Source organism: Arachis duranensis, chromosome 3, assembly GCF_000817695.3.
Source record: "Arachis duranensis cultivar V14167 chromosome 3, aradu.V14167.gnm2.J7QH, whole genome shotgun sequence".
Lineage (NCBI taxonomy): Eukaryota > Viridiplantae > Streptophyta > Magnoliopsida > Fabales > Fabaceae > Arachis > Arachis duranensis.
The window spans coordinates 133,178,492-133,197,962 of NC_029774.3; the positions used below are offsets into that span (position 1 = coordinate 133,178,492).

The following is a 19,471-nucleotide window of genomic DNA, read 5'->3' on the forward strand; positions in this document are numbered from 1 at the left end:
ATGTATCAAATTATCGAATATATATTAAATTAAAATATATATTAAAAATAAAATAAAATAAATTATATATATTTATATATAAATACATAATAATTAATTTATTGATTAATTTTTAGCGGATATATAATATTTAATTTCTGTATAAACATAAGTTTACATTGAAACAGTAAATGTGAGAGTCAAGTATTCTATCTAACAACTATAGTTGCACGTTAGCAGGATAGCAGCCACATAAAAACTAAAGTCATAAAATCCATATTCAACTACATTTATTATTAAAGAATCAAATTTAAATTCGTTATACAGTTACATGTCAAAAAAGTTATGCACAATTTCTGTTCATATTCTGGTTTAATTTATAAGTAAGTCTAAAATGAGAAAACTCAACATAATTAAACTTATTCGACTTTATGGAAGTCAGATAGAGTGCGATCCTTCCATACTCAAGTCATAATCAATTCTTATTATTTTTCGCATGTTTTTAGAAGGAAAATCTCAATAATCCCAAAAAAAGATAATTATCCACCAATAAAAGTAAAATTGCTTCAACAGTAATTATTGGCTCAATAACTATAAATATTCTGATATCCTTCAGATATACTTAAGATCCAATCTACTATAAACTTGCTAAAACGCATGTTAACTTAAGTATCGAAATCCCTTACAGGTACCAACCTCCACCTCCTTATAAGGAACTCGGACGGCGGCATTTCGACGCTCGTGGAAGTCGGATGCTGTCTTAAAGGGAGTCTGGACCTCACGTCCAAGCCCAAAAGCAATTCAGTTTCAAATAACTCTCGGAACATTGGTGCTGTTGGCAGAAACCTAGAAGTCTACACCCCAAGATGGAAAACAATCGGGACGAAAACACGGCCTCTGAATCAGAGCCAGAACACCTTGATGAAAACAATGACAACTAAGCAAATGTGGTACCTCCCCCTCAAAACAGGACCCTTGAAAATTCCGGAGAGGGAACAACAGGAAACCCCCTTCATAGAAGAGTCAACTTAGAAATACACCATCCAAAAGATGATCAAATCCATCCAGTCGAGCTTATGGGATTAGTTCATGGACACCAAGGTCTGTAGAACAACTCAAATAGGAGATAGAAAGGCAAAGAGAAGCTAAGAAAGATCTGAGAAGAGAAGTCAAGCGACGAAGAGAGTTAGAAGAAAAGCTCTTAAAGCTCGAGACCGACCTTAGAAATTGAAATCACCGTATAGACCGAGAAGAAACCCCTTTCTACAGAGAAGATCCCTTTATCGAAAAGATCATGCGGGCTAAAGTCCCTAAAAACTTTAAAAGTCTAGACATGAGCCTCTATGGTGGAACAACCGATCGGGGACACCATCTAAGCAACTTCAAAAGTCGGATGTATCTAGCTGACGCCTCATATTCAACTTGTTGCAAAGCTTTTCCAACAACTTTCACTAAGTCGGCAACGAAGTGGTTCAATAATCTATCACCCAGGTCGGTCACATGTTTTGATGATCTCGCAAAAAAACCCTTGCTTGCTTCTCCATCCAAAAGGATAAGGTGAAGCATATACCAAGCCTCTTAGGAGTTAAGCAAGAAGTAGGCAAAACCTTCTGGGACTACATGAAGAGGTTTAACAAAACTTGTTTAGAGATCCAAAATCTACCTACTGAAATAGTGATAATAGGACTAGTCAATGGTCTCAAGGAAGAACCTTTCTCCCAATTTATCTCAAAGCGACACCCGACCTCTTTGAATGAAGTACAGGAGCAAGCTGAAAAATACATCAACATGGAAGAGAATACCCGATTACGAGAGCCTGCTCCTAGACCAAACAATCCCTACCAAGCTCGGGAAAAGGAGAAACAGACAAAGAAAAAAGACGGCTACAACTTAAAAAACCCGAAAGTACCACAACTACACTCCCTTAAGAGTCTCTCTTATTGATGTATATAGAAAAATCTACCACACTAAGAAACCACCACCTCCTCGTCTAATTAAAAACAAAAAAGGTGGTAGTCGGATAGAATATCGTGGGTATCATAAGCTATATGAGCACTCTACAAATCATTGTTACGACCTAAAAAATGTAATTGAAAAACTAGCTAGAGAAGGTCAATTAGAAAAATACTTACTAAAGGTCTGACGATCACGAGAAAAGAAAGCGAGAAAATGAAGAGGCAAGTGGACGAGATCAGTCAGACCCAACTTTGGACCAGCATATCCACATGATAGCTAGAGGATTTGCGGGAGGCGGAATAACCAAGTCATCTCGAAAAAGACATCTAAAAAAGTCTATCAAGTTGGGGATGAAAATGAAATTCCTAACTTACCCACCATCTCCTTCTCAAAAGAAGACGCTCAAGGTATAATGTTGGGACATGATGAACTAGTGTAATCATAATGATACTTGGCAATGCCTACCTCCATAGGACTTTGGTGGATCAGAAAAGCTCAGCCGACATCTTATTCAAACCCGCCTTCGAAAAATTGTGTCTCGAAGAAAAAGAACTAAAAGTGTATCTCAATACACTCTTCAGATTGGGAGACTCCCATCCGATCTCTTTGCTTCATTTCATTATACACTACCTTTGGAAAAGGAATGAGATCTCGAACCTTGAGCATTGATTATATAGTGGTCGATGTAGCTTCAGCATACAATGCTTTAATAGGTCGAACAACTTTAAATCGACTTGAAGCCACCCCACATTTTTGTATGAAATTTCCAACTTCTGAGGGAATAGCCACAGTAATGAAAGATCATAAATTAGCAAGGAAGTGCTACAATGAAAGTTTAAACCTACGAGAAAGTACAAAGGAAAAACAAGTAAACACAATTGAGCTCGGAGGTATCCGAATAAAAGAAGAGCTGAGACCACAGCCCAAAGGAAGGATAGAGCAAGTACAGATCGGAGACCATGTTGAAAAACCCACAAATATCGAAGCCAACTTAAATAAAGAGTTAAAAGTTGATTAAGTTAAACTCCTCCAAAATAACTCTGATCTCTTTGCTTGGACGGATTCCGACATGCCAAGGATAGATCTCGGCCTCATGAATCACAAACTTGCCGTTTACCCTTGATCCCGACCTGTGCAACAAAGACGACAAAAGCTCGGACCTGAGAGAACACAAGTCGTTGAAGAGCAGGTCCAGACCTTGTTGGTTGGCTAATGTCGTGCTAGTGAAGAAACAAAATGGAAAATGGAGAATGTGTGTCGACTACACCGACCTTAATAAAGCTTGCCCAAAAGATCCATACCACTCCCTAGCATTGATACACTGGTAGACTCATCTTCGGGATACAGGTACCTTTCCTTTATGGATGCCTATTCGGCATACAACCAAATTTTGATATACAAGTCGGACCAGGAGAAAACATCATTTATAACTCTAAGGGCTAACTATTGTTATATAGTAATGCCATTTGGGTTAAAAAATGCTGGAGCTACTTACCAAAGGCTAATGAATAAAGTGTTCTCATCCCGCCTTGGAAAGCTGATGAAAGTATACATGGACAACATGCTCGTTAAGACCAGGGAAGAAGTTAATATCCTTTCCGACCTCTCACAAGTATTCAACACGATAAGAGAACACAGGATGAGACTAAATCACACAAAATGCATCTTTGCGGTAAAAATTAAAAAATTCTTAGGCTTCATGATCACACAAAGAGGCATCGAAGCTAACCCAAAAAAGTGTAAAGCAATCCCGACTTGCTTAAAAGAAGTCCAACAATTAAATGGCAGGCTGGCGGCATTATCCAGATTCTTGGCAGGGTTGACATTGAAATCCTTACCTCTATTCTCATTACTTAAGAAATGATGTCAATTTGAATTGACTTAGAAATGCAAAAAGGCCTTTCAAGACTTCAAAAGTTTTCTAAGCTAGCCACCCATCCTTACCCGACCTAAGGAAGGAGAAGTGCTCGTACTATACCTAGCAGTTGCCGACAAAGCCATAACCTCCGCCCTCATACGAGAAGATGAAGTAGGACAACAACCAATCTACTTCACTAGTAAAGTCTTACAAGGAGCATAAATAAACTATCAAAAGATTGAGAGGTTCGGTTACATCTTAATTCTAGCATCTAGAAGACCCCGACCTTACTTTCATGCTCACACCATCAAGGTCCGAACTAACCAACCTATGAAGCATATCCTTCAAAAGACGGACATAGCACGACGGATACTGCAATCAGCAATAGAGTTGTCTGAGTTTGACCTAAAATATGAAATTTGGATGACAATTAAGTCCCAATATCTTGCCGACTTCCAAATACACAAGAGGAAACAATGGAAGCCCCTTGAGTTGGAACTTATATGTGGATGGATCCTCTAACAAAGTAGGAAGTGGGGCAGGAATCATCTTAAAAAACGAAGAAGGGACTTGAATAGAGCTCTCCTTGAAATTTGAGTTCCCAGCCTTTAACAATCAAGTCGAGTATGAAGTCGTGATTGCTGGCTTAAAACTCGCCAAAGAAGTCAGAGCCAAAAAAGCTCACAGTGCTTAGATTCCCAATAGTAACTTCTCAAATTAATGGAGATTATCAGGCAAAAGATCCCAACATGAAGAGGTATCTAGAGAAGACATTGGAATAACTCGGACAATTTCCAGAAACAAAAGTCCAACACATATCTTGTGAAATTAACAGCCGAGTTGACGCCCTCTCTAAATTGGCGAGCACTAAGCCAAGGGGAGATAACAAAAGCGTTATCTAATAGACCCTCTAGGAACCATCAGTAATAAGGGAAGACACAAGCTCGAAAAAAGGAAGGTCATATAAATTAACATTCTCCATCTTAAACCTAGGCTGGACGACTCTAATTATCGAATACTTAAAATTTGATATCCAACCTAAGGAACAAAAGGAAGCTAGTAGACTCATAAAGGAGGCACAAAACTACACATTGGTGCATAATATCCTTTATAGAAGAGGGATATCCACACCCTTATTAAAATGCATCCTGACCTCTCGAACTGAAGAAGTCTTAGAAGAAATTTATAGTGACATTTGCGAGAAAAAACATCCATGCAAAGCTAAGAGTTGTTATTTAAAATCCTCAAAAAGAGGTCAACAATCCAAAAAAACAACAAAGTGTTCTTAAACATATCAAACTTCAAGTATTCAAAATACTACAGCTATTACAAAAATGAATATTGTTCAAGACCCACAAGTCGGGGCATTAATCATCACCGAGCAAAGGGTTTTGGGACTCAGAGGCTGCACCGGCATCGTCTTCGGGTTGAGGTGAAGAAGTCGGAGGCTTCTCTTCGAGATGAACAGGAGTAACGTCTTTTTAAGGTTGGGAAGTCTCCCTAGACGGTCCACCCGAGGTCTTCAAGTCAGACTTTGGGATGTCTCCTTCTTGTGGAGGTCGAACAATCTCCCCATTAACCACAACCATGTCAAAGTTAAGGGTAGAAAAGTCCACCTCAGAAGTAATAACTTGAAACCGACTCCTCCAACTCAGCATATTGGTCCTTTAGCCAGTTCACCTCAACCTTTAAGTCCAAATTATTCTCATAAACTCGGGTATAGCTCTGTTCAGCTTTCATCTTTAGGCCTTTAGACATAGCATAAGCAGCCTCGGCCTCCTTAACCCTTTCCCGAGCTTTAGAGAGGTTGGACTAAAGAACCTCATTTTCTCCCTCTAGCTCTTTCTTAGACTCCCTCAAGGATGTTACCTCGGACTGTAACTCGTCCAAAGATTGTCAGGTAGCATCAAGTGGGGTTTTATCCAGCTCCTTCAATAAAGCAGAGCAAACCCCAACCATCTGAATACCACCTTCGATGATGACTTGAAGGTTATTTCTGATAGAAGCATTATCCATAGCTATGAAGCTATGAGGAAGGACGTACCTATCACAATAATCCAGCTCGTTGAAACCTATATCATAAACACTCGTAGAATCCGAGGTCTTTTGCTTTTGGAAGATCGAATACAGACTTACCCAACAAAGAGGTACCAGAGTCCGACTTGGAAGGAAAAGGAGTGTCCAACTTGCCCGAGTCTTATAATTGAATAGTCCAGGCTTTATTGCTCTTCTTAGCCCGCTGAACCATCTAGTAAGCCTTTGAACCACTAGTCATTTTTTCTACAAAAAGAAAATCAGAGAAAAGTCAGGCGAAAACAACTCAGGATAAGCAGAATCAATTTAATAAGGGCAATTTAAACCATCTAATTCGGTATGGACATAACTCGGTTTTCCAAGAAGGAACTTCTTCGTATCGAGATTTGGAATCCGTCCCCAAGCTTCTCGCAAAAACTTAACTGCATCCTCCTCCACCTCGTCCAAATCTACCAAATTATACTTAGCAATAGGAGAGGCTTCTACCCAATATAAGCTAAACAAAAGGGTTGTTATTCTCATCAAGAAGAAAGGTCGGGCACCCTCAACAGCTTAGACCTTAAAATAAAGGTTCCTAAAGTCGTGAAAGGATTCATCAGAAATAGAAAAAATTTGTTGACCTTGAATAGCTCAGAAAAAGACCCACTGCTACTTATTGGAGGTTAAAAGTTTGGTAAGCTGGAACAAGTAAACTTTCATGAAGTCCCATGAATTCGGATGAAGTTGGGAAGGAGCAACTTTACAAATTGTAAGGATATCAGTTTTGAAGTCGGAAAAAGGAAAGGTAACCCCAAGTCGGGCAAAAAAGTAGTAATACATGAACATGAAATGAACTTTCGAGTTATCAAGTCGGTGAAAGCAAATTCGGTTTTTAGGGTCAGGAACCACTATTTTATACCCCTCCTCATTATCTTGGGATTCACAAAGTCTATAGTGTTTACAAAAAGTCTCTGCGTACTCATTGTCAACTACAGGAACGACGAAAAGGACAAAAATATCTACCCAATTTAATAAATCCTCAAGGACTTTGGACAACATTCTCAAGACAATTTAACGAGACATAAAGAAGCTATACCTACATTAAGGGAAAAGCATTACTACAAGTCAGTAAAAAGTAAGAGAGGTCGGACCCACAACAAAACAGAAAGCAAAATTTGAAAAATGCAACAACAACCAACACATTTTGAAGAAAACACATTTGAAAAAATGGAAATGGCGTTGTTTCCAAGAAACAAAAAGTAGCGCCATTTAAGAGCAACATAGTTACATAGCAAAATCCAACACAAGGAAAAACAATGGTAATGCGCAAAAAACAGAACAAAAATTCTTTAAAAAGAATTTGGGAATCAAGATATATAAAGAAAAAGCCACTACTGTTTCAAAGCCAAAAACAAGAAAATGCAAGAAATGAAGAAAAAAACAGAGATCAACCTGAACAGAAAAGAAAAGATACGCCTGCAAACAGCAAAAACACGGACAATCCAAACTTCTCAGAGCAAATACGAACAAGTATTTCAAGGCGAAGAAATTGAAAAATGGGATTCGAAGAAAGAAGTTTTGAAACAAAAAGGAAGCAATAAAACCGTCTGGAAAGACGAAAAAGAAGAAAGAGAGGAAGGGTTGGGTATTTATAAGACCCAAGGGACAAAATGGTAAAATTACTCGCTCATTTATGACATGCACAATTATCAAAGTAACCGTAGAACATGTGGCAAGGAGTACGAAAAGACGTAATGACTGGCATTCAAAAAATCACGTCGGGTTTCCGACCTACCAAAAGGTAAATGAACCGACGTGATGAACCAGCCCGAAAACACTTATCAAACTTCTTTTTGATTGAAATCGACCTACATAAAACTCGATTTCACGCAAGTGGTACTGTTCATACTCTGGTCTAATCCATAAGTCAGGTCCAAATGAGGAAAGCCCAACATAACTAGACTTGTCTGACCTTATGGAAGTCGGGCAGAGCGCAATCCTTCCTTCCATACCCAAGTCATAACCAATTCCTATTATCTATCATCTGCTTCTAGAAGGGAGATATCAACAACCCTAAATAAAAGAGGATAGTTATCCACCAATAAAAGTGGAACTGCTCCAACGGTAGTTATTGGCTCAACAAATATAAATATCCTGACACCCTGCTAAAATCCATGCTAACTTAAGAATCGGAATCCATTGCAGGTACAACCCCCACCTTCTCACGAGAAACTCGGACAGTGACACTTCGACGTTCTTAGAAGTCGGATGGTGTCCAAAAAGGAATCTAAATCTCACGTTTAGACGCAAAACCAACCCAATTTCAAGTAACTCTCGAACCGTTCTTATCCCTTAAAAAAAAGTCTAAAAAATTTTAACTCAACATGTGTGAAATTAAAAAATGTTGTTATTTTTTGTAATTTTTTAAAAACATAAAACTGTTTAAAAAAAAATCGGATGCCATTTAATCTTTTTTAATTTTTTTGTTTTTTAAATAAAATATCAGAAGGTCCGATTTCACCTTTTTTTTTAATCATTAAGAAAAGAATCGAAGGGTATAGTTTTATTTTTTTTAATTTTTATAAAAGAAATTATATATATTTTTTGGCGACTATAAAAGAAGTTATATGATCCGATTTGTTGTTAAATGACGTTATTTTATATTTTAGAAGAAATTGGCAGGTTTGAATTCTCGTTTCCTTACACGGGAAATATTATCATCACATGATTGTATTTCACTATAACAAAATTAATTTTCGTAAAAAACGTGTTTAGAATTTATTATCTTTAATCTCTATCCCATGCAATTTTTAGATGGAGTTCGACCCACATTTTGATTAGACGTAATCTATCTTTTATAACTAAAATATATATTTAAATAAAATAAAATATTTTTTTTATATTTTATTAATAATTTTTATATTAGTATTTTTTAAAATACTTTATTTTATTATAAATTTTATATAATATTTATAAAGTTTAATTTTTAAAATAAAATTTTATTATTTTTTATATAAAATTATATATACATACTAATTATACTTGGCAGCAATTAGATTTAACTGGTTTATTTTAAATTAATTTAAAATTGAATTTAAATATGTAAACTCAATAAAATTTTAAATTCTAGTTCAATTCTAAATTTCTAATTGAATCCAACTCTACTACATCCGGAGGAGATGAGATGCCGAAGTTTATGTAGTTAATATTTAATTTAATTTAATTTTTAAATTTTATTTTAAACTTAAAAAAAAAAGAGATTAGAACGAAAGGTAGGGAGATAAAAGAAAAGCGCGAAGGTAGGATAGACTAACACATAGGATAGCCAGAATTTGACGAAGTGTAGCGCCACATGGTAACCCCCAAGAAACTGTGTTATGCGAAACCAATCACATTTGCCACGTGTCACTCTCTCCACGCTCCTCTCTTCCCCCTCTCTTCCTATTCGACAATTTCACCGCTACCCTTCTTTCCCCCAAAAATAACAAAACACTTTTAATTAATTAATTATTATCTTTACTCACTCTCCTTTATTGTGGATTTATTTTATTATTTTATTATTAATCTTTTCCGGTTAATATATTTTTCCATTTTGGCTTCTATCTTTCTCTCTCTCTCTTTGTTTGCGCGAACTCGATCGGCATCGGCACCCCACCCCAGAGGGAAAACAAACAATAAAACCCAACCAGAACGCAATTCCCTCCGATTTTACCCCTTTTTCTTCTTCCTTTCTCCTCCGAATCCCTATCATCCTTCTTCCGTTCTCTCCAAAGCACCTTCCTTTTTACCCTTCGTTTCGCCGTTAGTTGTTCCCCTATTCGTCTACTCAAATTAGGGTTTCTCTGGTAAAATCTATCTGCATTCGACTTTTTTTTGTTCCTTTTTTTTTCCTTCTCGCACGGTATTATTCTTTTATTCTGTTCTCCTATCTGAGTCCCTTGTATCCTGAATCATCACGACTATCGGGTTTACGGAAAAACAAAAAAGAAAAAGAAAAAAAAATAGAGTAGAAATTTTGTTTATTTTTACTTTTGCCTCCTTTCCTTCTGTCTCTCTGTTCTGTGCATAAATTTGATCCTATTTTTCCTGCTTTGATTCCATTTTCCAGCTGTTCTTATATATTATCATTATTATTGTTGTTGGGTTATTCGCAAGAAACTCTGTGAAGTTTTTGGTGCGTTGTTTTAGTTTGCCATCCGAAATCGAGGGTTTTCTTGTTAGATCTATTCCACGACCTTTTCTTTTTCTTTTACCCCTCCTCCTACATTTTTTCCTACTCTTTTGTTTTTTTTTCCTCCCTGTATCATTCTCATCAAGAGAATTAAGAAAAAATTCCCCAAAAAATTGTTGTTTTAGGTAGAAGCCCCCCCAAAAGGGAAAAAATTAGGGTTAGGCTGATTGATTGGGTTGACGGGGGTGTGTATATAGATATATAGGTATCTGAGATGGCGTTGAATTTCTCGCATCGACCAATTTTTCCGGGTGGTCTGTCTGAGGATAATTTGGTTGCGCCCATGAGGATTGGGAATGGGTACCGGGTGGAAGGTATTCAGGAGAAGGGTAAGGGTGCAGGTGGTGGTGATGGTTTTGGGAATGCATCATGGCATGATGCTGATAATTGCTTTGATTATGGGAGAGAGAGGTGTGATATGGGTAACGCTCAAGATTCTGTCTCCAAGGACATTCTTGATCTTTTGCCCTCGGATCCCTTTGGAATGGACATCAGCACCACATTTACTGCTATCAAGGGGTGGCTTCAGGATTTGGAGGTTGATAATGGTGGTTACCGGATGGAGGAACTTCGGGAAGGCAACCGTTTCCAGATGTATGCTGAGTTGGAATTTCTTTGCAACAATGCTATGTGGTTTCACACGTTAGAGCCGAGTGGATTCGGTGAGTGCTCTTTGAGAGTTGGAGCTCCATCCTGCAATTTTGCTTCTGGATCTGATTGTAGTATGGATGACAAGTTGGGTTTTGGATCTGATTATGAAGATGTGGGCATTCCTAGCTGGTCTGGTGGTGACACACACATGGATGATGGGAACTTTTTTGGTGCCGATGAACTTTCTCCTCATCCAGCTATGAGTTTTTGTCTTGGCTATCTAGGATTGTCTGATCTTCTTGTTGTTGAAAGAGTATGCAAATCTCTGCGTTCTACAGTTCGAGGCGATCCACTTTTGTGGAGAAGGATACACATAGACCAACCTTTAAATGAGAGGATTACTGATGATGTTCTTATGCAACTATCTGATAGAGCTCAGGGTAATCTTCAGTGCTTGAGCCTAGTGGAGTGCACTAGGATTACTGATGATGGTCTGAGGCGTGTTCTTGAAGCCAATCCCAAGTTAACTAAGGTGAGCATGCTCCGAAATGGTATATTGTTGATTTCAAATTAAATGTATTTTAGATATTATGTCCCGTATATATGTGGATTTATATGTAGTTAATCTGGATATGCTGATGCTGTTGATTAATATTTTATTGAGTGGTTAATTTGTGAAGCACTTTGTCTAAACATCTTTTGAGTTGGTATGTTATGAACATTCTGCATCATGTTAGCTGTTTTTATTTCCTGAATTTCCATCTTTTGTCTTCTATTACTGAAGTCAGGGTTGTTCAAGATCTCGGTCTAGGTTGCAGCAATGATATTTTAATGGAGGTGTATAAGGGTGGCAAATACTTGGTCTTTCTTAAAAGTTATTATATACCTGTGTCCTATTTTACATCTCTGGTTTATAGAATTAATAGTGGTAAAGTTTTATTGTTATATGTATCCATTCATATTCTTAGAGAAAAGGTATTATACTTTTTTGGGGTTGGTGTGAAATAAATCCCCCAATTTGAGGGGAAGGCATGTAATAAGACAAATTAATTGTTCAGTTATTAAGTTTTTTACGTTCAATTGTTTGCATTCTAGATGCATTCAGGTTACATGATGCTTATACATTTGACAGATCATGGCACCTTAACATAGGTTGAGATTTTGCAATATTGTGCAAGTTTCATATATCAGTTATTTTGTGTTGCTCTAGTTGATAATCCATGACGGTTGTTTATTATTATCTTGATCTGTGTGCGCCATAAAAAGCTGAGATCAAGCAAAATTTAATGTTCTTCAAAAGCTTTTTGTCAAGCAACCTAGTAATATTCCATTTAAACTATGCAGTTGAGTGTTCCTGGATGCACAAGACTCAGTATTGAAGGTATAGTGAGTACTTTAAAAGCTTTCAAGGCTATGGGAACACAAGGGGTGAAACATTTACACATAGGTGGCCTTTATGGTGTTACACAAAACCATTTTGAAGAACTGAAGCTCTTGATGGGCACTGATAGCCAGGTGCTGCAGCATCCACGCAAACCTCACTTTTACCGCAGGGGCAACTTATACCTGTCTTGTGATGATGACCGAGACATAGATATTGAAGTTTGTCCAAGATGCCAGAATTTAAGGCTGGTATATGATTGTCCTGCAGAGGGCTGTCAAGCAGTGGGGCATGCCCCAGAGTGTAGGGCATGCACTTTATGCATAGCCCGGTGTAGTCAGTGTGGCCATTGCATCAATGACAGCGAGTATGAAGAAACATTTTGTCTGGAACTACTTTGCTCCTCTTGTTCCAAGCTGCTAATCAAATGTTCAGAAAGGCCAGATAGAAGTGTTGGCCCAACTGAGTCAGTTGTTCCCCATGAGCACAGTTAGGTCTTGTGTCATTACAGAATAGTATCTTGTGCAGGTTTGTCTGAGTATCTCTTATTGCAGGTTCTTATGAGGAACAAAGTAGTATAAGGTCATATGAAATGTTGGGTCCTGTTGGGTTGTATGCCACTCTTAACTATTTGGTCTCAGATTGAAGTGAGTGTGGGGATTTTCCTGTTGTAGAGAAGAAATAAGAAATGAGGTCATGGGTGTTTCTGCAACTGCTGGAGGAATCAAATCAATTACCTTTGTTGACGATCAACTGCTTCATAATTACAACGGGTAGTTGAAGTGGCAGTATGGAGTTTGCATCCGGAGAACTGTGAATGTGTTCTATGATGCAACCTTGTCTGTTCAGATGACCTTCAGACTAACATTTGCTTTGATGCACGACTAATTTGAGCTGATCCGATCCTCAGATTTCTGGTTACGTCCTCATTAGGTGTATTCATCTACTAATAATTCACTCTTACCATATTGTGTTGTATATGTACAATGTTTTTTTTCCTTTCTTGTCGTCCTTGAAGAAGAGAAAAATAAGGAAAGGGGTATTATATAGAATGTCTCTAAATCGACGCTCATGTTGTTTCTTTGATTGTATCTGTTGAAATTCTGTTATGATGGACTTGAGCTTAAAAGTTTAATGCTATTATCTACTTGATTTAATTCTCGCCATTTTTCTTTTCTTTTGCATATTTAATTTTCCTCTTGCCCATTGCACTAGGTGTAGGACATATTGCCATTTAAGTTGTATTTTGTTCAGGACTTGTTGCCATTCAAGTGTTTGAATATGAAAATATGGACAATGGTTAACCCCCCGGGGGGCCGGGTACCCCTCTGGTGTTCTCCCCGTAGTTTGGGGTAGAACCATAGAAGTAACTAATGAAACAGTTGAAAACGTAGAAAGTGTTATTCATCTCAAACGGGTATTTGTATTTTTGAAAAATATAAGAATTTTATTTTGTATTTAGTAAATAAAAAAAATATATGCTAATGTTTTTAATTTTGAAAAGTAATGGTTGTTTTTTAAAATATTGATGAAGATATTTTTTGTAGTTAGTTTATGTTTTTAATTTTTAAGTTAAAAAGTGTATTATAGTTTTATATACAACTACAAATTTTAATTGTAATTGTTAGGTGAGGTTAGTTATATGAATTAAACAATATCATTAAATTCTCTTTATAATGTGACTGTTTATATTAATGAATAATTTTATATATAAATAACAAATATTTATATTTGATTTTAATTTTCATGTATCTAAAAGAGTTTTATACACAATTAATAGTTATCACATTGGTCAAAATAAAAAATTTTAAATTTATTACTTAAAAAATCATATGAATATATGAATTACATATGAAGTTGATTGAGTGATCATTGAATGACATGATAAAATTCTTTAAAAGAATAACGATTAGGTTATTGTTTTTGGGTTCTTACTTGACAACTACTTTTGCTTTGTTTTTTTTTTTTTAAAATAATCAAACAAGTATATTTCAGTACGATCCATTTTTTTAAAACTCGAGTGCATAAAATAGGTAATTCTATGTTACAAAGAAAACTGTTACGTGGTTTGGAGGAATGTCACAAGGCAAAGGATTCGGTGTTCCCAGAAAGTTTGGACCACTAAATGGTCCCATAACAAAACATATTTTTTAAGTTCTTTTAATAATTGTTAAATAGTTCTTTTATAATTTTAATTACAAATTAATCTTATATATTTTATTTAATTATAAAAATTATTTTTTATAAATTATTATTTTATGAATCAACTATTATGTTTATTAACAATAAAAAATAATAACAAATTAAATCTTCCATTGATCGTAATAAAGCTTTTGACCATTCCAATGAATTAAAAGTTTATATTTGATCATGTCACGTTCGTCCAGGCCGTGAAATCGTGTTTCCTTGAAAACCAATCGATTGGATTATCAAAACAATTGATTGAATTATAACTCAATCGATTGGATTACAGTTTATCACAAAACAATCGATTGAAAATTACAAGGCAGCATGATTTTCGCATAAATCAATCAATTGGTCATAGTTTTTCAATCAATTGAAATACTGTGATCAATCGATAATTTTCTTAAGCCTCTCTATAAAAATGAGGCCATTAATTTTCTTAAACATTTGACCAACGAGCACGAACCTTCTCTTCCAAAAAAAGGGTTAAGCTGCGATAACATTAGAACAATGATTGGCGTGTTAAGAGAAATTTCAAATGATTAGAGGGTGCTATTTACTCTACGATATTTAATATAGTTTTAAGTAAATATTTTTTGTCTTAATTTACATGGGATCAATCGATTGAAATACTATGATCAATCTATTAATTTATGTAAAAACCATGCTGCCTTACAATTTTCAATCGACTGTAATACAATCGATTGAGTTATAATTCAATCGATTGTTTTGATAATCCAATCGATTAGTTTTCAAGGAAACACAATCTCACGGCCTGGACGAACGTCACGGATCAAATATAAACTTTTAATTCATTAGAATAACCAAAAACTTTATTACGATTAATAGAAGATCTAATTCGTTATTGTTTTTGTTTTTTATTGTTAATAAACATAATAGTTGATTCATAAAATAATAATTTATAAAAAATAGTTTTATAATTAAATAAAATATATGAGATTAATTTATAATTAAAATTAGAAAATGATTATTTAATAATTATTAAAAAAACTTAAAAAACATATTTTATTAAGAAACCATTTAATAGTTCAAATATTTTGGGACTACCAAATCCTTTGCCATGTCACAATAGATGTGGCTAATATGCCATATATGTTACATATCGTTGGTTGTAACTTGCAAGTTATTCTTCGTCATGTGGTGGAAAGTGGGCAAAGGCACAATAACATGAATGAAAAACCTGAGGTGTGGTCAAAGTCATTCAAATTCATTACGTGACACCAAGGAACCGCAAAGCATAACAACCAATCACCCGCATACCTTATAATTTATATACAATTTTTTTGTAAAAATTCGGGTGCAGTTAATTTTTCGTGAAACTGATAATTGAGAGTCGTAAAATAAATTGAATGATTTGACTAAATTTTTATTTAACGACTCTGGATATTAATTTCATGTGAACATAAAGTCTAATTGGGATATTGGTGTAGAAAATAAAGGAGCATCGTTATTATTTGAAAAAGTATATGAAAAGTTTTAGACAAAAAAAAAACGATTTTTATTAAGGAAAAAGAATGGTCAAAGAGTATTATGTTATGTTGTTATTCACACGTTAGGCTGTGAATAAAGTAAGTAAAACCTTGGTTAGAAAACTAACATTACAAAGAGAATAAACCACTAAAATGAGTAAGTAAATAGTTAAAGTAGCTCTTATTCTATGTGGATCCTTAGTACTAAAAGTAACACAAAAAAATAAGTAATCAAAGAAAGCCTATTTCTATTGGACTTGGCAACTACAAATAGTTCAAGTGGCACTATCAATGTTCCACTTGCTGCTCATAAAAGATAGTTTTTTTATGCTGTAAATTATTTTTTTTTTTGTCATGTGGATTAGATAGCCCCCAATTCTAGGTATTACACCTATATTACACACACACAACACATTCACACACACTACCATGGGTAATTGGATATCATGGGTTCCTTAAACTAACAACCAGTCTCAGCTGGGACTAGAACCCGGGTGCAGCACTGTATAAAGCAGATAGTTAAACCATCTGTGCTGGGCCTCTGCTGCGCTGTAAATTATTTCCAAATCCAAATTCTTTAACATGCGGATCGAGAAAAAAAAAACAAAAAATAAATTGGAACACGACATGACATCTTTGCCAACAACTATGTACATTATTTTTGTGATCTCAAAAACCATCATTGCATCTATAACTGTATCTGATCTAAATTTTGTAATTTTACCAAATATAACAAATTATTAGTCACATAATATCTAAAAGGAGAAAAATTGAAGTTTTTACTTCTGAATTACAACATCATTTATGGCAACACTTTAAGCTGCAACTTGTTTGCATATGTCCAAAACCCTAAATAGAAAAACAAAAACAACAACAAAAAATGAATACACGAAGCAATCAGTAAAAGAAAAGAATACAAATATTGAAACCTGAAGCTTAATAGTGTTAATCGCACTTTAGAATAAGTAACCAATAGTAGAAATAATGCATTTGGAAGAAGAAGATGATGAAGAAGAAAGAAGAATCTTTTCCTTCTTTCAGGTACATGACGTGCAGTAGATTCCATCGTCGTTTCACTTTTTCGACAGCCACTTCTCTAATCTCTGTTTATTGCTATGGTGACACATTGACACGTTCTTGAAGATCCTTGTTCTTTCCTATCGTGGTTCCTCCATCTCTGGCATACCCCTACTTCTTTGGACTTCTGAAATCTCCTTTCCCATCTAGTCTGACTTTTAAGATAAACTTCGAATCTTCAGCTACAATCTTGACCCTACTGATTGTTGGATACCCTCCGCTGCTCTCTTATCCTTCTGCTCATAGTCTTTGGTGCTAAGCATTCTTATTTATCTGGGTTCACTGAATCCTTTTTCCTTCGACACGTGACTTTCCTTTACTGCCATAGACAAAGACATTTGTTATAAGAACCCGGTTTTCGGTAAACAGACTTTTTTGATTATTTTAAAATTTATTTCGCAAAATTTCGAACCACATCCCAATAAAAAATAGTGAGGCCAGCCCAATGATAAAAAAATAAAAATTAAATAGAAAAAGGCTATTAATAAGGTCAAAATTGACTTTATGAAGGTAATTAATCTCCCTAAGTCAAGTTTCACTAATAAATAATAAATATTAACTTACAATTAGTTTACTTTTCTCACTAGAGACTTTTTGAGCCAAAAATTCACTTTTGGTAACGGTTTTGCATGCGCCAAATATGAAGTCGTGTTTCCTGGCTTTCGAATGGCTAAAGAACTCGATGTCTTAAAAATTACAATATTTAGCAACTCACAAGTAATAACCCCACAAATAAATAGTGATTACCAAGCTAAAGATCCTAAATCAAAGAGGTATTTGAAAAAAACTTTGGCCTAGCTAGCCAAGTTTCAAGAAGCAGAGGTCAGGCATATAACCCGAAAGTATAATGGTCGAGCTGATGCTCTCTCCAAGCTAGCCAATACAAAGCCTATGACAATAATAAAAGTGTAATCCAATAGATATTGTAGTCACCCTCAATATCCAAAGAAGTCGACAAGTTGGACGCCCTACCTCAAAAAAATGAGAAGTTCCTAGATGAAATCCATAATGACATCTATGAAAATCATCTGGGGGCAAGATTGCTAGCAAATAGGTGCCCGCCCTTGCAGAAGGATGCGGCTGACTTTGTAAAGAGGTGACCGCCCTATCAGCTACACTCAAATTTTCACTTGGCACCTCTAGAAGAGCTCATCAATGTTATCTCACCATGGCCCTTTGTAAAATGGGGTTTAGACTTGCTCGGGTTCTTTTCTCTAACGTCGAGACAAGAGAAATACCTCATAGTTGGGGCATAAATACTACAATAAAAGTTTCAGCTTAAGCAATCCCGTAAGTAAAGAAGTCAACATGTTAGAGCTCGAGATGAGACTACAGATACATTGGACAACTCCTTAATCCGCAAATGGAGAATCATCTTACCTACCTTCCTACAACATTAAATCTATAATTCCAATGGGGCAAATGAAAAAGCCTAATGATTGGACTTTATGATTAGGCTGCAAACCTCCAAGCTTATAGAGAAAAATTTGACCTATTTTCTAAGGTTCGACGTCAAGAAGGAGCTTCCAAGCAAAAAATGGCTATGAAATACATTAAGAATGTCATACGAAGAAGCTTCTAAATTGATGACTTTGTCCTGATCTAAAATGATATCAGGCCAAAATTGAGAGAAAAAAAGCTGGCAATAAAATGAAAAGGTCCCAACACAGTCACTTAAAACTTGGAAAAGAACTACTACAAAATATCCGACTTGCTCGAAAGTGGTCTACCTAGATCATACCATGTCTATAAATGAAGAGATACTACAGCTAGAAAACGAATCTTATTCTCTGATGCACACTTTTTTCCAGCATGAAGCAATGAGGTTTGAGTTCAAGGAAGAATTGTATAAACGAATCGAAGTGAAATCAAAATCGTAAAAACAATCCTATAACCCCCAAACTTGTACGTAAAACAAGTTAGGAGAAAGTCGAAAATGACAAGACAAAAGCATACAAGTAAAAGCATGCGTCGTAAAAGCTGATCTAAAAAGGGTAAAAGCAAAAATGATAAGAAAAACAATCCTTCAACAAAGTAAAAATGAGTTGAAAAGGAAAGAAAGGATTGTAAATATTTCGAACAAAATTGAAACGTAAAAACAATTCTCTAACCAAACGACTTGTACAAAAATGAGTTGGAAAGGAGTGGAAAGGCGGTAAAAGCGTTTCGAAAAAAATGAAAATGTAAAAATAATTGTCCAAGTAAAATAGTTCGGGTAAAACAAGCTATATCATACACAAGGATGACAACCTTGTAAAAACTAGAAAGGGGAAGGAATAATATATTCCATTCACCTAAAACACCAATTTATGTTCGACAAAGCGCGAAAATCATAAGCTGACCTTTTAAATGGTCGCTCGGACAAAGCGATGAGGTTCAAATTGGTGTCTAACAGTTATAATTCGGCTTGATTATTTAAAATAACTCAAACTCATGTGTTAAACAAAATCGAGTAAAAAATAACCATATATTCTAAGCAATTTGTATTAAAAACAAGTCGTATAAAATTCTATCACTCTAGAAACAACTCAAATCGAACGAGTTGAACAAATAATTGAAAGACTTCATGAAAATTTGACCTCAACAATCCGGCTTGACCATCCGACCCACTTGATCGCTCGAGTCAGACCTCATGAAGCTCAGCCTCATGCAGGGGCACAATGGACAAAGCAACTAAGACCGATGTTTATAAAGATTATTTGATATTTTAA

General features: G+C 35.5%; 2 protein-coding genes across 2 annotated transcripts in view; one reads left to right on the forward strand and one right to left on the reverse strand.

Moving 5' to 3' along the window:
* Window positions 1–19,471, reverse strand: part of LOC107481985 (serine/threonine protein phosphatase 2A 59 kDa regulatory subunit B' eta isoform) — an 83,706-nt gene that overhangs the window by 21,979 nt on the left and 42,256 nt on the right. The gene's annotated exons all lie outside the window — the stretch shown is intronic.
* LOC107481983 (F-box protein SKIP14) lies at window positions 9,402–13,166 on the forward strand. The gene is made up of 2 exons (XM_016102341.3): window positions 9,402–11,160; window positions 11,973–13,166. Exons 1-2 carry the CDS (start codon window positions 10,252–10,254, stop codon window positions 12,501–12,503), a joined length of 1,440 nt encoding a protein of 479 aa, XP_015957827.1. The 5' UTR covers window positions 9,402–10,251; the 3' UTR covers window positions 12,504–13,166.